This window comes from Oreochromis niloticus, linkage group LG5 (genome assembly GCF_001858045.2).
Source record: "Oreochromis niloticus isolate F11D_XX linkage group LG5, O_niloticus_UMD_NMBU, whole genome shotgun sequence".
NCBI classification, from domain to species: Eukaryota; Metazoa; Chordata; class Actinopteri; order Cichliformes; family Cichlidae; genus Oreochromis; species Oreochromis niloticus.
The window spans coordinates 25698209-25714614 of record NC_031970.2 but is presented as its reverse complement, the minus strand read 5'-3'; the positions used below and the strand labels follow the sequence as shown (position 1 = coordinate 25714614).

At 41.9% G+C, this 16406-nt stretch overlaps 1 protein-coding gene across 4 annotated transcripts; it reads left to right on the top strand.

Annotated features, from left to right (window-relative positions):
- Positions 1-475: 475 nt before the first annotated feature.
- per3 (period circadian clock 3) lies at positions 476-16263 on the top strand. 4 transcript variants are annotated; one of them, XM_005469341.4, is made up of 23 exons: positions 476-659; positions 3930-4354; positions 4785-4945; positions 5052-5170; positions 5460-5658; positions 5836-5887; positions 6623-6771; positions 6946-7024; positions 7112-7218; positions 8823-8979; positions 9153-9261; positions 9633-9761; positions 9889-9997; positions 10112-10205; positions 10318-10457; positions 10569-10733; positions 10900-11151; positions 11263-12125; positions 12239-12425; positions 12679-12865; positions 13132-13194; positions 14222-14372; positions 14456-16263. In XM_005469341.4, the coding sequence occupies exons 2-23, from the start codon at positions 4068-4070 to the stop codon at positions 14585-14587; spliced, it is 3891 nt and encodes a 1296-aa protein (XP_005469398.2). In that variant the 5' UTR covers positions 476-659; positions 3930-4067; the 3' UTR covers positions 14588-16263. The 4 variants fall into 4 exon arrangements, with proteins under 4 accessions (XP_005469398.2, XP_013124629.2, XP_005469396.2 ...); XM_013269175.3 differs by having other exon boundaries at positions 10094-10205; positions 10572-10733; XM_005469339.4 differs by having other exon boundaries at positions 10094-10205.
- The last annotated feature ends 143 nt before the right edge of the window (positions 16264-16406 follow it).

The window sequence follows — 16406 nt, the reverse complement described above, 5'->3', positions numbered from 1 at the left end:
AAAATTAATGAATAAGGATATACAAGTATGTGGCATTCTTTGCCTTCCTTTTCATTTGCTTAGTGACAAAATCTATTAAAATCACTGATAGGTCCCATTTTCTTGTGATTTTTTTTTAAACATTCTTTTACTTAAGAGACTTTACTAAGATGATGTCCAATAACTGACAACAATTTAACCAAACAAAAATAAATCAAATGTCCAAACTCCCTGCTGCGTGCACTGCAGCAGCTGGACCATGCAACGGCTCTGTTCATTCATTTAGCGGTAGGGGCGGGGAGGCAGCGGGCTGGTAGTGTCAGTGCTCGCGCAGTCTGCTTCGGGCTTGTTGTTTCTCGGTTGTGTAACATGGAAATCCACGTGAATCGCCCGCAAGCCGCCCAACAGACCTGCCGCGGCAGACACGCCCACATCTTGTTTGCTATCCAATCCAATAATACATGTAAAACCCACCCGCCCAATCATCGCTTAATGGGCGTGGTTATGCTATACCGGGCTCACGTTGCACAAATGTGTCCACTGCTCTGGGATGGATGACGACTTAGCTACGTGACTGAGATATAACTGAAACGAAATACTTTCTGATGCGTTCCGGTGATCAATTAAGGACACGCGTAACTTTTTAATTCTTGAGCCAAGACACACGAGGAGCAGGAAAGGTAAATATTCCACCAAAAGACGAAAGACTGGGGGCGTCATTGGTGAGTTAGCTTTCTCGATAAACTAGCTAACCACCTGACGCACGGCTTCAGTTAGACGCAACAGTGGATGTAAACAAGTGAAATTAAATCATTGCCTTTTTTTGTTTGCTATAAAGTCGTTGCGAGTGTGTATTATGTGGTTTGGGCCTTCTTGCTTCTTCAAGAAGTGAACGCTGACTTGACTGTAAGCAGTGGTGTAAGCAGTGTGTGTTGCTCATGTTAGCTGTATAACGTCTGCCATAAGTCAGGGAGCTGGAGCTCACGGGTTGCGCTGTGTTGGCTGGCAAGTTGGTAACAACCTAAAGCTCTTGTTGCTCAGATTTACATACGGTGCATTACTTACAAAGCAACCTATTATACTTGCTAATACAGTAGCTAACAGGCTATCAGTTTATTGCGTTATTGCGACCTTCGTACCCAGTTACTGTAGGGGGCGCTGTTTTCACCAAGCAACCTGAACTCTCACGTCGGTTAAAAGGTCTTAACACTAAACTACGTTAAGTTTTAGCTTTTTCGCTTTGTCCAGATGTGCTTACACAGCAGGCATGATGAGGCATTTATGCATATGATTATTGAGATTGGCATGATTACATGAGTGTGAGTTAATTGCCCTCACTAAATGCTGTGTTTGTATTTTACTGTCTGAACCTTTCTGACACTTCCATAGACAGTGTAGGTTTTATACACACTGCGGATATTGCCCCTGATAAATACCCAGTATATTACAGCAACCCAGCTAAACCTGGCACAAAAACAAACAAACTGATAATAAACTAATGGGAATTAATTGAAAAAGAACTGAATAAAAATAAAATAGAAATTTAAAAAATGTATATGAGAGGTCTTGATAGATAAAGCGCTATGTAATAACTCTGGGTACTGGACTTCACTGAAACTAGAAGCTGCCCAGTGGCAAGTCAGGTGTGGTGCTTTAGCTTGCACCGGAGTGGAGTTGCTGTCACTCCTTCAAGCATTGTGAGGTGGCCTCTGGACTTACTCGGGTCACTGGGTTCATATGGTGAGGTGGAGTAAGTTGTAGGCTTCTGCTGAACGTTAACAATTTTTTTTTTTTTTAAAAAAGCCTGTAAAACAGGTAATAATGTTGACTTTCAGTTTTGCTTGTGCAATGGCTTATCTTAGCTTTTTAGGTGACTTCTGGAAGCAGTCTGTGATGGTGTTGAGCTGTGTTGCAGTGTGCATGCAGGTTCAAGTACAGAGCAACAGCCTAGGTCAAGTGTGTTGTTGTGCTGCATAAGTGAGAAAGTACCACAGCATCCTATGTATGCAACTACAATCGCGCATTTGTGTGTTGTGCACGTCAGTACAGGTATAATATCTCAATAGCATAATGTTTTATGCCCTCTGAATTGAGCAAACCAGTTATGTAATCCTCCTATGAAGACCTGATGAACGATGCGGGATATTTTCACTCCCTCCTGCTTTTGCTTCTCAGTTTCTGTCCCTCTGTCTTTATTCTCAGTGTCTGGTCTCAGTGCCATATAGATGTGGTGGCAGCTGGAGTTTAATTATACCAATACCATAGAAAAAAAACTTGCCCAAGATGGCTGGAAGACAAGTGATTTCCTCTGATGACTGATGAAAATATTGGATAAAACAGCCTGTAGAATCACAGGGTTTGATTTTTAAAAAATCTGCATTTGCAGGGATTGCAAAAAATGTAAATGCATAATTAGTACTAACACCTATTATGCAACCCAGTATCACATTATTATATCTGGCAGAGCCTTACCTGGTCTTGGCAGTATTGATGGATGAGATGCGCATAAATCGCGGGAGAGAGTCAGAAAGCAGTGAGTCAGTTTTATGGCCAGACAGCCGAGTAGTATTAAATAACATGGCAGATTGTGTTTGTTCACATTTGCACAGAACATTTTTACTTGTTTATGTTTGGCAATAACATGCTCGTCCTTTCAAAAGAAGACAAGCGTTTGCTTCAAATTTAAAAACCTTTGGCACATCAGACATGCCCCAAGTTTAAAGTGGACGTGTGGACATATTTCTAGCACGATATTTCTATTCTAGGACTGTAGGCTAATAGTAGCTTTCACTATAATCCTCAGGCCCTCAGTTTGTTCTCCTTGAATCATGGTGTTTTACCTCTCATTGGAAGAAGCCCTCCCTTTAAAGCAACTTGCTTATGATTGGATGATCCTTGCAAGCAGAGGAACTGAATGGGAGGTAGATGGGGCTTCCAACTGGGGATGATTCTCTGCATATGTTGTTAATATCTTTGTAAAGACATTTTGCCACTTATTTGAGAAAAAGTTCATTGGCAAGATTCCCAACTTTCATGATTGCTAACTGTGAGTTTTACCATGCTGAAGATGATCTGTTTCCAGTAAAGATTTACCTTGGCCTTTAAGGTGTCATGCATGATCTGTCTGTAGAAGTATGAGCAGTTGCTTATTAGGTAGGTTGACTTAATGATTACCTACACAAGTGTTAAAGTTTTTCCAAAAAGTCGCACTTTAACCAGAAGTGCTGTTGAAAGAAAATAGTTGTCACTGCACAACACTTTATTAAAAAATATGTTTTCACTGGCTAAATCTGAAATGATATACTAACACAAGGAAGTGTTTGTGGGGTAATGCAAGAACAGGATCCTCAGTGTATTATAGTAGTGACATTGGTGGTCAGAGATCAAGCCAGCTGAGATCTGCAACAATAACGCTTCAGTTTCACTGTTTAAACTTGAACGTTTTCAGTTTGTAAGGTGTAAGATGCAGTTTTAGAGTTGGCTCCTCATGAATGAGATTAAGTTTTCTGTAGTTTACTTAAACTAAACTACAAACTGAAACTAGATGTGGGAAAAACATGTACTTAACATAGTTGCCAAAAATAAAAATAGCACCAAAGCTTAATAAAATAAACTAAATGAACTTGGAAAACTTATTGAAGTAAAAAGATAAAAAAAGATACTAAAACCAAAATTTTTTTTTTTTTTATCTGTTAGTTTGGTAAAAATGTTATCACGTCTTGCGTGATGAGACATTGATGGATGTGTTTATTGAGAGTCTACATGACTGTGAGACAGCTGCTTTCATAAAGTTCAGTGTTTCTATTGTAATACCTATACTGATTTTCCTAAATCTTGCCTCTGATATAAAATAAAACTTTTTCGTCCCAAACGTGGGATATTTGTTCCATATGTCCTCTATGCAATAATAATTAAACTCAGGCTTTTTGTTTATTTTCTTCTATTTGCAGTGGAAAAAACAGACCACATCCAACATTCAGCACTGACTGAATGAAAGTCAGTTCATTGTTACCACATGGAACCCATTCCCTTTGGTTGAACATATGAAGACCCTTACCGACCATTGTAACTGGAAAGAAAAATAATTGATGTGTGACCAACGTGTGGTGATGCCAGGAGGTGACAGTGGACTACATGGGGAGGAGCCTGCATTGCCGTCAGCCACAGCGAACGGTGGAGAGGTGGAGCGGGAGTTGTCCGGGAAGCGGAACGGCAGGGAAACATCCGAGCGCCTTGGAGGTGAAGAAAGTGGAGTTTTGGGTGGAGAGGTGGCACAGGAGGATGAAGAAATGGCGAGTGGTTCACACGACCTGTCTTCATCAACCAATCACAGCCCTGGGAGCGCTTCAGGATCCACCTCAGTTTCAGCTAAGAGGTATTCAACTCCAATGTGCTCTCACCATTTAGCATTTTCTGGACGCTTTCCATGGTGCCTTTCTGACCCTAGTTTCTGCAAAAATCCACAACAGTATGTCAGAGCTTTTTATCTATTACTATTGCTACACTGTTTAGCATGTGGCTCTGCCAAGTGGAGTACAGCACATTGTGACAACAGCCAGGGTTTTAACTTTCTTGCGGCATTTCAAGAATTTTGGCATAGAAGAAAACAAGCCACAGATTCCCAAAATAAACTGGAAAGATGCTTTTTACCAGCTGATCCTGAAGTTCTCCATCTGTGCTATGATATATTCATGGTATAATGGTGACAAAAATACTAACAGTGTCCAACAGAGTGAATCTTAGCTACTTAAGTACCTGTGAAAAATACTTAAATATCTTTTTATGCTGTTTCTGTGCGTATGTAGCAGCGAGCATGCAGAGGCTGGCAAAGGGCAGGACCACAGAGAGATGATGAATGCAGTGGCTGAGATGAAAAAGAGGCTCCCATCAGACAAACGCAGCCGCAGCAAAGCAAGCACTGTGGAGGCCTTGCATTACGCGCTCAACTGTGTCAAGCAAGTGCAAGGTAACCTGCCTAAATACAGAAGAGTCCATGTAGAATCTTAAGAAAACACTATTTATTTTTCTCCAAATACTGATACTGTGTGTGTGCCTTGGTTTGTCACCTGTAGCTAATAGTGAATACTACAAACTGCTCATGCAAAATGGGCAGGACGAGCGAAGAAATGCCACCGTTTGCACTCTGGAAGAGCTGGAGAGAGTCACCTCAGAACACACCCTTAAAAATACGGTATGCACATCAAACTTAGATGCACAGGTTCTGATGTTATTGTCTCCTTTTTTAATGTATCACTGAAGATGTCATAGGACGCACTAAGCATTTGTTTAGAGCTGTTCTGAAATCCTGTTTTGAGGCAGTCTTAAAGATGCAAATACACATCCATATGTACATTTATTTTGCCTCACTCCTGAGCGGGTGTGTGAGTGTATGTGTGTTTATTGCTTTTGTGTGTGTCTGTGACTTTGCTTGCTTGTGTGCATGTTTTTCTGGGTGCGTACATCTCTCTGCCTGTTTGTAGGATTCCTTCGTGGTGGTTTTCTCCCTGGCCAGCGGCCGCGTCCTGTATGCATCGGAGCAGGCTCCCAGCATCCTGTGCTGCAAGAGGAAGTTTCTGGAGTCTGCCAAATTTGTGGAGTTGCTCTTCCACCAAGATGTCAATGTCTTCTATTCACACACTGCGCAACCCCATTTGCCACCTTGGAGCAACTCGCACACAGGTGCTGTATTTTATTTATTTATTTATTTAGATTAAATAAATAAAATACGGCACAGGGACGTGTTTTTTTTTTTTTTTTTAAGTTAGTTTGCACATACTAGTGTCTCAGTGGGTATTTAACAGAAATAATGAAAGAGAATATGGTTAACTGACTTCCCTCGCTTCTTTTTCTCTGTAGCCGGCGTTCTGTTTGATTGTGCCCAGGTCAAGTCCTTCTTCTGCCGAATCAGGTCAGTACTTTTTTTTTCTTCATATCCCTTAATTCCTTAAACAATAATTAATTTTTTTTAAGGCAGATTTAATAAAATATATGAGCTCGATTCCATTAAACCCTACATCTGATGTTGCCCTTGTGTATCCAGACTATAAACTGCAGTAATTTCAGGGTTTTTAAATTATTATTATTGTTGTTTTTTTATTATTATAATTGTGTAACTTCTACAAGCTTGTGCAGCTGTTACAAAATAATTTCCTGCAGGGTGTAATGAAGTTTCATTCTGATTGTCAACTCTTCCTCTATAAGGAATTCCATCAATACATGCTTTTTAATGGATGTGTCTTTAGAAACTGTGCTCGCTCCATGGTGTAGTGGTTAACACATTCATTTTATGTGCAAAAGATTCCCAGTCTGAGACCAGAAGGGGACACAAGCCTGGAAAAATATGAGGGTTGTGTTAGGAGGGGCTTCTGGTGTAAAATGTGTGCCAAATCAAACATGATTATCCATCAGCTCTTGTGACTGAAAGTACCTCCATAGCCCTAGAAAATATTCATTTCACACATTCTTACAAGAATTAAATTAGCTGTCATCAACTTGTACCAATAGATATCATTGAAATTTGAATTGTTTTCATTTTTCATTAGATCTTTATTTTAGGGTTTGAAACTGGTGCAGGTAACAATTCCTGTTTTCATCTTTGATCACAATAAATTCAGATTTGATTGTTGTGTTTTGTGTGTTTTAGGGGTGGGAAGGATCGTGAGGGTGAGATGCGTTACAACCCATTTCGGATAACACCCTACCAGCTGAAGGTGCAGGGATCTGGGAGCAGTGGGGAGGAGGAGGAGCCGTGCTGCCTGGCACTGGCTGAACGCATCATCTCTGGATATGAAGGTATGATACCGTGTTTGTCTTTGAACATGCAGCTTTGATGCTCTGATAGGTCTATGCAATTTTATCTATAACAACCCCAAACACTTTCTGAGAAACTCTTCTGGTATTTTGAGGAACTTATAACCACTGCTTATTCATGTTTTGCACTGGTGTTTATATGATTTGTGTATGCAGCACCTCGGATCCCCATGGACAAGCGCATCTTTACCACAACACACTCCCCTGGTTGTGTGTTTCTGGAAGTTGATGACAGGTCAATACACACAAATTTCCAGTCCCAAGCTTTGAAAATTAATGGCAGTGTTTGAAAAGAGCTGATTTTTATGGTGACTGTTCACAGGGCCGTGCCTTTGCTTGGATACCTTCCTCAGGATCTGATAGGCACGTCGTTGCTGACTTGCATTCACCCAGAGGACCGCCCACTCATGCTGTCCATGCACCGGAAAAGTGAGTTTGTGGGGAGGATGAGTGCAAAAGTTTAGTCTGCTGATAAGAAAACTGCATTTCAATGAGCTCACTCAAATTGTATATTTAAATAGATAGATATTCTCTTTATCATTATACTGTAAAAAAATGCCAGACAAATAATAAAATAACTAGTAGATTAATCAACCAGAGCAAGGTTTATCCTGAGCATTTCTTTTTACCATGACTGTAACTGAAAGTACACACGCTTTGAAATTCTAAGATTTTAGCTTTCAGGACATAATAAAAATAAACTGATCCTTAGGATTAGACCTCAGGTGAACAACAGCAAGTTAAATAATACACTATGTCATAATTTAAAAAAAAAAAAAAAAACTAGGGCAAAATGCAGAAGCATTGTTTGAAAAACTAAGGACTCTTACTTCTTCCATAGTACTGTAGTTGAGAGAATAAGTAGAAACCAGGGTGCTGCTCTTGATCAAGTGATCATCAGCAAATGTGAGCACCTCTATGAAAGCAGACGTTTGGGCAGTTTGGTGGTCTGGAGTGTTCACATATGTGTTAAAATGATGCAGAGGAAAGACATCAGCAGTGATCTTAAAGAAGGATTATGAACCTTTTTCCAAGCAATTGGAATTCCATCATTCTGCAGTGTGAAAGACTATTCACATTCAAGTGGAAAACATTCCAAACATTTGCCAGTCTTTCCAGGAGTGAACTTGCCAGACTCCACAGGCCTCTGTTAGCATGTTAAATGTTAAAGTTCACGACAGGACAATTAGAAAAAGACTGAACAAGTATGGCTTGTTTAGTTGGGTTGCCAGGAGAATGCTTCTTCTCTCTAAAGAACACGGTAGCGCAGTTTAGGTTTGCAGAATAGAACAAACCACAGGACTCCTTGGGACAGATGAGACCAAAATTGAGGTGTTTGGCCATAATGCACAACGCCATGTTTGGACGGCATGAACACAGCATATCAGCACAAACGCCTCATACAAACTGTAAAGTACGGTAATGGGGCGGGGTGGGGGTGATCACTTGAGCTTGTGTTGCAGCCACAGGACCTGGACACTTTGCAGTCCATTAACTCCTCTGCATACCAATGTATTCTACAGTCATTTGTGAGGGCACGTGTAAGCAGAATAACTACAACAGCCTGTCTGAAAAAGAAAAGAATCATTGTATTGCAATTGTCCAGACCTCAACCTGACTGAAATGCTTTCCCTTGGTTAAGAGTTATGCATAAACAAATACCACAAACCTCAATGAAGTGAAGCAACCCTGGAAAGAGGAATGGGTCAGAATTCCTCCACAATGATTTGAGAGACTGATAAAGTTTCTCACATCATACAGAAAATTATTACTTCAAGTTATTGCTGCTAATGGTGGCTCTAAAAGCTATTGAATCATGGGATATATTTAGTTTTTAACACACTGCTTCAGCATTTTTATTTTATTTTATTTTAGTATTAAATAAACATTGAAACAGTTAAAATATCATAATATTTTTATTATTATGTCCTAATACCAAATCTTTAGACTTGACAGTAATTTCTTTTTACCATGACTGGATTTTTTTCATAGATGGTATTTATTTATTTTTTATCGCTTCATGCCTTGCTCAGTCTTGAAGCATGCGGGCCAGCCTCCATTTGAACATTCTCCCGTGCGTCTGCGCTGTCAGAATGGAGACTACATCACCTTGGATACCAGCTGGTCCAGCTTCATCAACCCATGGAGCCGTAAGGTGGCCTTCATCATTGGGCGCCACAAAGTCAGGACGTAAGTTCCATAAGCATAAAATCTAAACCACAAGAAGACAAAAATGTGCGCTGATGTGTAGAGTTTGATGTCCGTTGTGTAATCCCCCTGGGTTTCTGTGAAAGCGGTGTGCGATTACATGAATGACGCAGTAACAAAGATAACATCACTCTGCTTGCTGCCTTTGCCTACAGGAGTCCTCTGAATGAGGATGTGTTTGCTGCTCGAGCAAAGGAGTTTGTTCCTGTAACTCATGAGGAAATAAAGGATCTTCAGGCAAAGATCTATAAGCTTTTCCTACAGGTGAATATGTCATTGCTGAATAAATGAATTCCAGAAAGCACTCACTTGAAATCCTTTGTTGCTGTAATGCAACAAAGGTGCTGGTATCATGCTGGTATCAGCGTAATAACATAAAAGCTGATCATGTTTCAGTCCTGTCAGAAAAAGGAAAAAATAAAAAATAATTCATACTAAATGGGCTTTTTCATTTATTTATTTTTTGTCACTGCAAAGTTTGTTTTTGTTTGTTTTGTTTTTGTTTTTGTTTTTTTGCTTTTTTCTTGGCTAGCTTGTTGGAGTATGTGTGGTTTTTGCATTTTGGTTGCTGTACAGAGGCTGAAAAAAGAAGCGTTAATATACAATCTGTTCTTCTTTGTGGCTCTTCTTTACAGCCCGTGCACAACAATGGCTCCAGTGGTTACGGTAGTTTAGGCAGCAACGGCTCTCACGAGCACTACATCAGCGTTGCATCTTCGAGTGACAGCAATGGCAACGTGTGGGAGGACTCGCACCGGGAACCGGTAAGACATCACAGTGAGGTCATCATCCAGGAATTCACGTGTCACGCAGTTACCTAACTATCTATTGCCATGGTTAATCATGCACTTTTTGTGGGGGTGTTGTGTTCGTCTGTTTGTGTTTTTCCAGATGACTTTACAACAGATCTGTGCTGATGTAAACAGAGTGAAGAGTTGGGGCCAGCAGGCTTATCTGGATTCCAACCACAAAATTGCTTTCCTTGGAAAACGTGTCACAGGTATCGCAGTTTGACATCCACTGAGTACAAAACAGTTAAAATGTGTTTTTTTTAAAACTGGCAGATATTTTAAATGTTGGCTGTTTATTTTGCCAGCTCCTCTACCCCCTGCAGCCCCCAATGCTGAGGTCAGAGAGCATGAAGAGAGCAGGAAGCAAACACACATTCCCTCCTATCAGCAAATCAACTGTGTGGATAACATCATCAGGTGTGTGGCGATCAACATGACATTTTTTTTTTTTCTGCAGCACTCTGTCCTTGTCATAATATTGACTCCTGCTTTCCCTGTTGGTTTGCGCACGTTTCTTGTGTGTAACCAGATATTTAGAGAGCTGTACAGGTCCAGCCCTCAAGCGGAAGAGTGAATCTCATTCCTTGGTTACCTCTTCTTCCTCATCCTCTACCTCAGAAGATGACAAGCCCGCAGGAGCCACTGACACAGCTCAGGAGAGTTCAGATGGTATAAACCCACACAGAGCACATGGCTTAGCATTCTCTTACTTTTAGGGTGAAAGTCTGCAGTCATATAAACTCTTTTTGCTCCTGGTGTTTGTTTTTTCTTACTCTTCAGCAGTCGTGGTGGAGACTGAGGTGTCAGTGAGCCCTCCAACTCCAGCTGTAGTCGGGGCACCTCTGACAGACATCACCATGTCTACTAAAGCCATGAGTGTTGTCTCGGTCACCAGCCAGTGTTCATACAGCAGTACCATAGTGCACGTGCCACAGCCTGAGTCAGGTATATGAACATAGTCTTATATCATGAGTGACACCTGCTCAGATGCTTTTTTTTTTTTTTCTCTTAATGGTCAAATTTCTAAATTCTCTCAGGAGTTCTCCACAGAGAGAAATGTTTAGTGCTTTCTTTTGACACTGACCCCCCCTACCCCCACGTTTTCTGTCAGAGGCCACAGCACTGGAGGATGCCCCGATGGGCAGTGAGCCTGCTGATCCTGCCCCAACCCCTGTCCGTCCAGCTCCGAGCCCCGCCGCAGAGGAAAGAAGGTTTGTTGGTCTCACCAAGGAGGTGCTGTCAGCTCACACCCAGAAGGAGGAGCAAGAATATGTGGATCGATTCCGCCATCGCATCCTTCAGAGCCCTTACAGCTCGTATCTGCAGCTGGACAACAGCTCTTTGGCTCGCTCCCACCACCCAGGTTTGTTGAATATTTCTTTAGCAACGCAGCTGATGTTTTGAAGTCTGATAAAGTGTTTGTGCAAATTTTTGTGCAACTTTAATTTCTATGATCTTTATACATTCACTATAGGAGACTACCTGCGTCCACTGAGTGCCGGAGGTTGGAATCGTTCTCGAAAAGGGAAGCCAAGACACAAGCGTCCCAAACCCCAGGGTTCCTCAGACAGCTATGCCTCCCCACCTGAACCCCCTCGCCGTGTCCCTGACTCCTCATGGCCCTCCTCAGAGTCCTCCCAGCCCCAGGTGGGAGCACCCTACAGCCAAACATCTCCAGTCCAGGTGCCATTCTTTCCTGTAATGGGGAAGCCTGGCCCAGAACAATCACCCAGGACACAACAGCTGCCTGGAGCAGCTCCTGCGGGGCTTCAGCCTCCTGACCAGCTCAGCTACAACTTCAACATAATGCAACCTACTCAGAGCCTGCCAGGCATGCAGCAGATCCAAATGGAGACCATTCAGAATGTTCAGAATACCCAAAACTTTCACAACCTGCAACCCATAGCTCCAACACAGACCTTCAACCCTTCTTTCATGGCTCCAGTCATGGCTGTCATCCTGCCCAACTACCCCACTTTTACCCCAGGTTACCCATCCATTTATCCACAGTCAGCTCAGTCTATACTGCCACAGATACCCATCACTATGACAGGGTATGCCCCTGTCAGTGCACCTTTCCCTCAGCCTCAGTTTCAGGCCCAGCCTGGTCCCCATACTCAGACATCCCCAGGCCTTTTACTTTGCTCACCCAGAGCGAGTTCATCTGTCGGCGAAGAAGAGGAAGCGGCTGGGCCTAGAGCTTTGTTCTCTAGTTCTCGCTCAAGTTCTCCACTGCAGCTCAATCTGCTGCAGGAAGAACTGCCCAAACCGAGTGAAGGGCAAAGCAGCACCGGGTACAACCACGCCGAGAGCCTCCATGAACAACATGCCAATGAGGTGAGTCAATCAACCATCTTTTATAACAGGTATGGGTTGATTATAGGTCTGATAGTTTTCTCACTCTAAATTGCTGATTGATTTCTGACTGAAACCATCTTTTTTATGACTAGCATGATGTCCCAGGAGAGTCTGGCAACCATGATGCCCAGTCAACATCCAGCGAGCTCCTTGACTTACTGCTTCAGGAGGACGCCAGGTCAGGGACTGGCTCCAATGCCTCAGGGTCTGGATCAGGGGAGTCTGGAGGCTCACTGGGGTCTGGATCTGGCTCCAATGGAACCTCTACTTCACACACTGGTAAGGAAGGCAATATGCATGCATGCAATTCATGCAAAAACAGCCTTTTTTGTACCATATTTGTAAAGCATAAGTCTAGTTGTTATAGTTTTGTTGACTTTTAATTTCCAATGTCCGTGTACGCCAAGCTTCTAAATGTTGCTGCATGTTACAAACAAGTAAAAGAATGCCGTGCAAATGCAAAGCAGAGAAGCAACATTTTCAGTTAAGAGTAGGATGGAAGGATGTGAATGAATTTCTCCCTGGGTTACAGGCAGCAGCAACAGCAGTAAATACTTTGCCAGCAACGATTCATCGGACACGTCACGCAAAGCTCGTAAGAGCCAGGAGACACTGGCAGAGCACAAACACACCTTCGAGAATCAGTCGGAAAACTCCCTGTGGAGCATGATCCAGCACATGCCCGAGCGTGTCATGATGACATACCAGATCCACACCAGGTATACCAATACACTTAATTAATGATGGATAAACGGGAAACGCCTTCTTGAGAAAAGCTATTTTGGCATTACAAATTAGTGTGTGGAATTACTTTTGTATCTTTCTTGTGATTTTTAGAGCGAACCCTGAACATTGCGCGCAGTTTTTTAAAACAATTTTTAATGCAAGATGACTTTCTGATGAAAATGTAAATCCAGTTCCAGTTAAAGAATAACAGAAACGTGTATTTGTTTAACCCATTACCCATCTCGTTTATAAACTGTAGATATTTCCAAGCTGTCCCTCCAATCGAGTCTGGCCAACAGAGACGTGTCGTACATCTTTCAGCGTGGGTCCCGCCTACTTTTCAAACAAGTTTCTAAGCTTTAGGATTCGCAAATCACATTTTAGAGCCACATTTGAAGTCAGTGTAATACATTTACGATCGAGCTTTCAAGTTTAATTTACAATTGCAAACGCGTTCTGTTTTATAGTAACAGAGGCACAAAACTAATACAAGCATGGCCAGAAATAATGTCAGCCTGTTCAGTGCATTTCAGCTTTGCTTTTTTTTTTTTTTTTTCCTGTGACACTTTCACAGTGGCCTTTGAAACCTGGTGCTTTGTACTAGAAATCATTTATCTTGAATATAAAGCGTGGATTATACTCACTAGTTGACTGAGTAAGCGCAGTAAGGTTAGAGGTGAAGCTTTTATGAGGCTCATAAAGTCAAAACGTGCAAGTGTTGTTTCTTTTGTTCTTTCTAGCAATTTTGGGGGGACACAGTCATTTTCATGATTCTCAAACACTGGAGTCTTATCTAAATGTCTTACCTTGTTTAATCTGGCAAGGTATTTAGTCTTTTTGTCTGATGGCTTTGCTTATTCAAAGCCAAATGGTACAGCAAAGGGCTACCTGCTGATTTGATTATGTAATGATATTATCTAATCCGGGAGAACAATAAACACCAAAGCCGTCTTCACAGTACTGTGCTTATTTATATTTATACCAGTATGGTTTGGTTTATTAGATGGAATTCTTATACCGTATACATTTTTTTTTTTTTCTTTGTTATTATTTAACTTTTTTTTACAAAACACAAACAAGAAGACAGAACAAGCAATGGGTGTAAATCAAAAGCATTCCCTCAAAGCCCCTTTTGATGGGACAGGAGCGGCCAAATTATGTCCAGGTTACAGTTCAAGTGTGTCGACGTGCCATACTGTTTAGAAACCCAAACAAATATGCCCCTCACAGGTGTGAGAATCACCCCTGTGCAATACCACACTTGTCACACATGGGGGAGACAGTTCATCTTCATGCTCTTTACCTTTTCTTCATCATCCTTCATCATCTCATGCTTTCTCTCCCTGCAGGGACCAGAACAAGGTTTTGGCGGAGGACAGGGAGAAGCTTCGAGTGCTTCAGCCCCTCCAGCCCTGGTTCAGCCAAGAGCAGAGAGAGGAGCTGGCTGAAGTCCATCCATGGATCAAACAGCACGCCATCCCACAGGAAATAGACACACAGGTATCGCCAGGAATCGCTCACTGTGAACATTTTTGTTTTCGTTTCCTGTGAGCGTGTGTTTAATGCATTGCTGTCTCTCTCAGGGTTGCATGAGCTGCAGCTCAGGTGCAGGCATATCCCACCCCCTCACCCGCCTGCACCTGACAGTTCCTCACCTCTGGAGAGCCCTCAGCACGACCCGATCGGACCCGTGGTTGACACTTGAGAAACTCTGACCAGAAATCACCCACCATCAGGTTTACAGTGTGCCAGCCCTGTCAGGAACCTCAACAACTCTCACCGTGCATCTCTTTTGACCAGTCTGAAGGAGTGGATCCCTGTGCTTTAGTGTAAAATCTAATATGTTTAATAAAGGTAACAGAGACTGGACCAGGCCCTAAGGAACAGAGGAGGCAAGACATGGGCATTTTCTTTCAGTCTGCTTAATGTGGCTGTTCTTATTGGACCATGAATATTACATTTCTCCTTTTATGTGTTAATAGAGCCCCTAAGGAGGGGGGGTTTGGGTTGTATTTAAGACTGTTCAGATCTATGAACCATATATGAAAAGTGCCCTGGGATGAACATGAGCACTGTGTATACACCTGGTCTGTAGAACAGGAGTGACTGGCTGGGAAGATGAAGATGGCGCTGGCCCAGAGTATCAGAACATACGTCAAACTCTTCTCCAGTAACACTGAGTCCAGGATGTACAGTATGTGTACTACATCAGCTCCTTCGGTGACATAATTAACACATTGTAATTTTTTATTTTTATTTTTTAAGTTAATTTTTTTTCCCCCCGAGGGACACTAAGATTAAAACAAATTTGCTGCTTTTCTGCTTTAGGACACCCAGATTTGAATATGGTGTTGTTACTGGAATTTACACTCTTGTTCCGTAGGCTTGTTTCCTTCAAAGCGTTCTCATCCCAGGGTATAATATACAGCCGTTCTGGCAATGCAGACATAAACACAAGGTGTTCTTTGTGCAACTTGTACAGAGTAATAATATCTGCTTTAGAAGGCTGTGGGTTGTCCTATTTGAAAGCTTTGGAAACCAAAAAGTTCTTGGGTAAGTTGAGGTAAAGATTATGTTTTGGGGTTCTCAGCATTAGCCCTACATTGCCATTAAGCAAACAGTACAAGCGACCGTATTTGCTGAGCTGTGAGTGAAATATCCTTCTTTTACCTGGTGAACCACAGCACAGACAGTAAAGGGCACCTTGTTGTATCTGTGAGACACCAGCCGCTTTGACAGAACTCCGATGTATGACGTCCTGGGAGTAAGAATGGGCTGTTTTCCTGTTGTTCAGAGCATCAGCTTCAACATTTTGATCATTTCAAATTGAACTTGGTGCTAGAAGACACATCTAGCCCGTTACCTAAAACTTCCTGTAGCAAGTCCTTTCTCCACCCACCTATCCTGCCTGGTCATCGCCCTGTAATACCTGTAGCTTGCCTCTTAATTGTAAACAAAACAGTGTGGCCCCAAATTTCCGCTCATCTTGTGTTTACTAAGTAAATGAATTTCCTTCTACACCCTGCAGCTGTCTGCCTGATTGGATGTATGTTTGTATGAAAGGGAGACCGGGAAGAACCAACTAGCCTGTTGTAGTTCTGTGAATGTTTTTCTTCTTCCTGTACTGAATTTAAATCACAGGCGAGCTTGTGGTTGTGTATAAGTGTGCGTGTCGGCCGACTGCGAGCTGCTTCTTTCGATACACTTGTCCAACAGTGCAAGACAGATCGTGGTTTTCTACAGTTTTTAGATTGAAAGTATATAACAGTATCATGTATTTTATAGGAAATGTACACAAAATGAACTTCACAAAGTGTATAAAAAGCCATTTGTCTTGAATTCAGGGACTGTTTGTGACACAAAGGAATGAATAAATGAGATAAAACCTAAATTACAGTTCGACATGAGTGTCAGTCACATATTTACATAACATTAAACTCATGCTTGTGGACTTTTTTTGACTAAAGAAGACCTTCCTCCTAAATTTCATGTTTGAGTTTTTAAAGTTGAATTTGATATTTTCTCTTCTGAGGA

What these genes read in the sequence shown, in the direction of transcription:
- per3 (XM_005469339.4), top strand. Translation starts at nt 4,068, where the DNA reads ATGTGTGACCAACGTGTGGTGATGCCAGGAGGTGACAGTGGACTACAT. An exon ending in CTGTGTCAAGCAAGTGCAAG is followed by an intron (nt 4,946 to 5,051) that starts GTAACCTGCCTA and finishes TGTCACCTGTAG; the next exon opens with CTAATAGTGAATACTACAAA. An exon ending in TTGGAGCAACTCGCACACAG is followed by an intron (nt 5,659 to 5,835) that starts GTGCTGTATTTT and finishes TTTTCTCTGTAG; the next exon opens with CCGGCGTTCTGTTTGATTGT.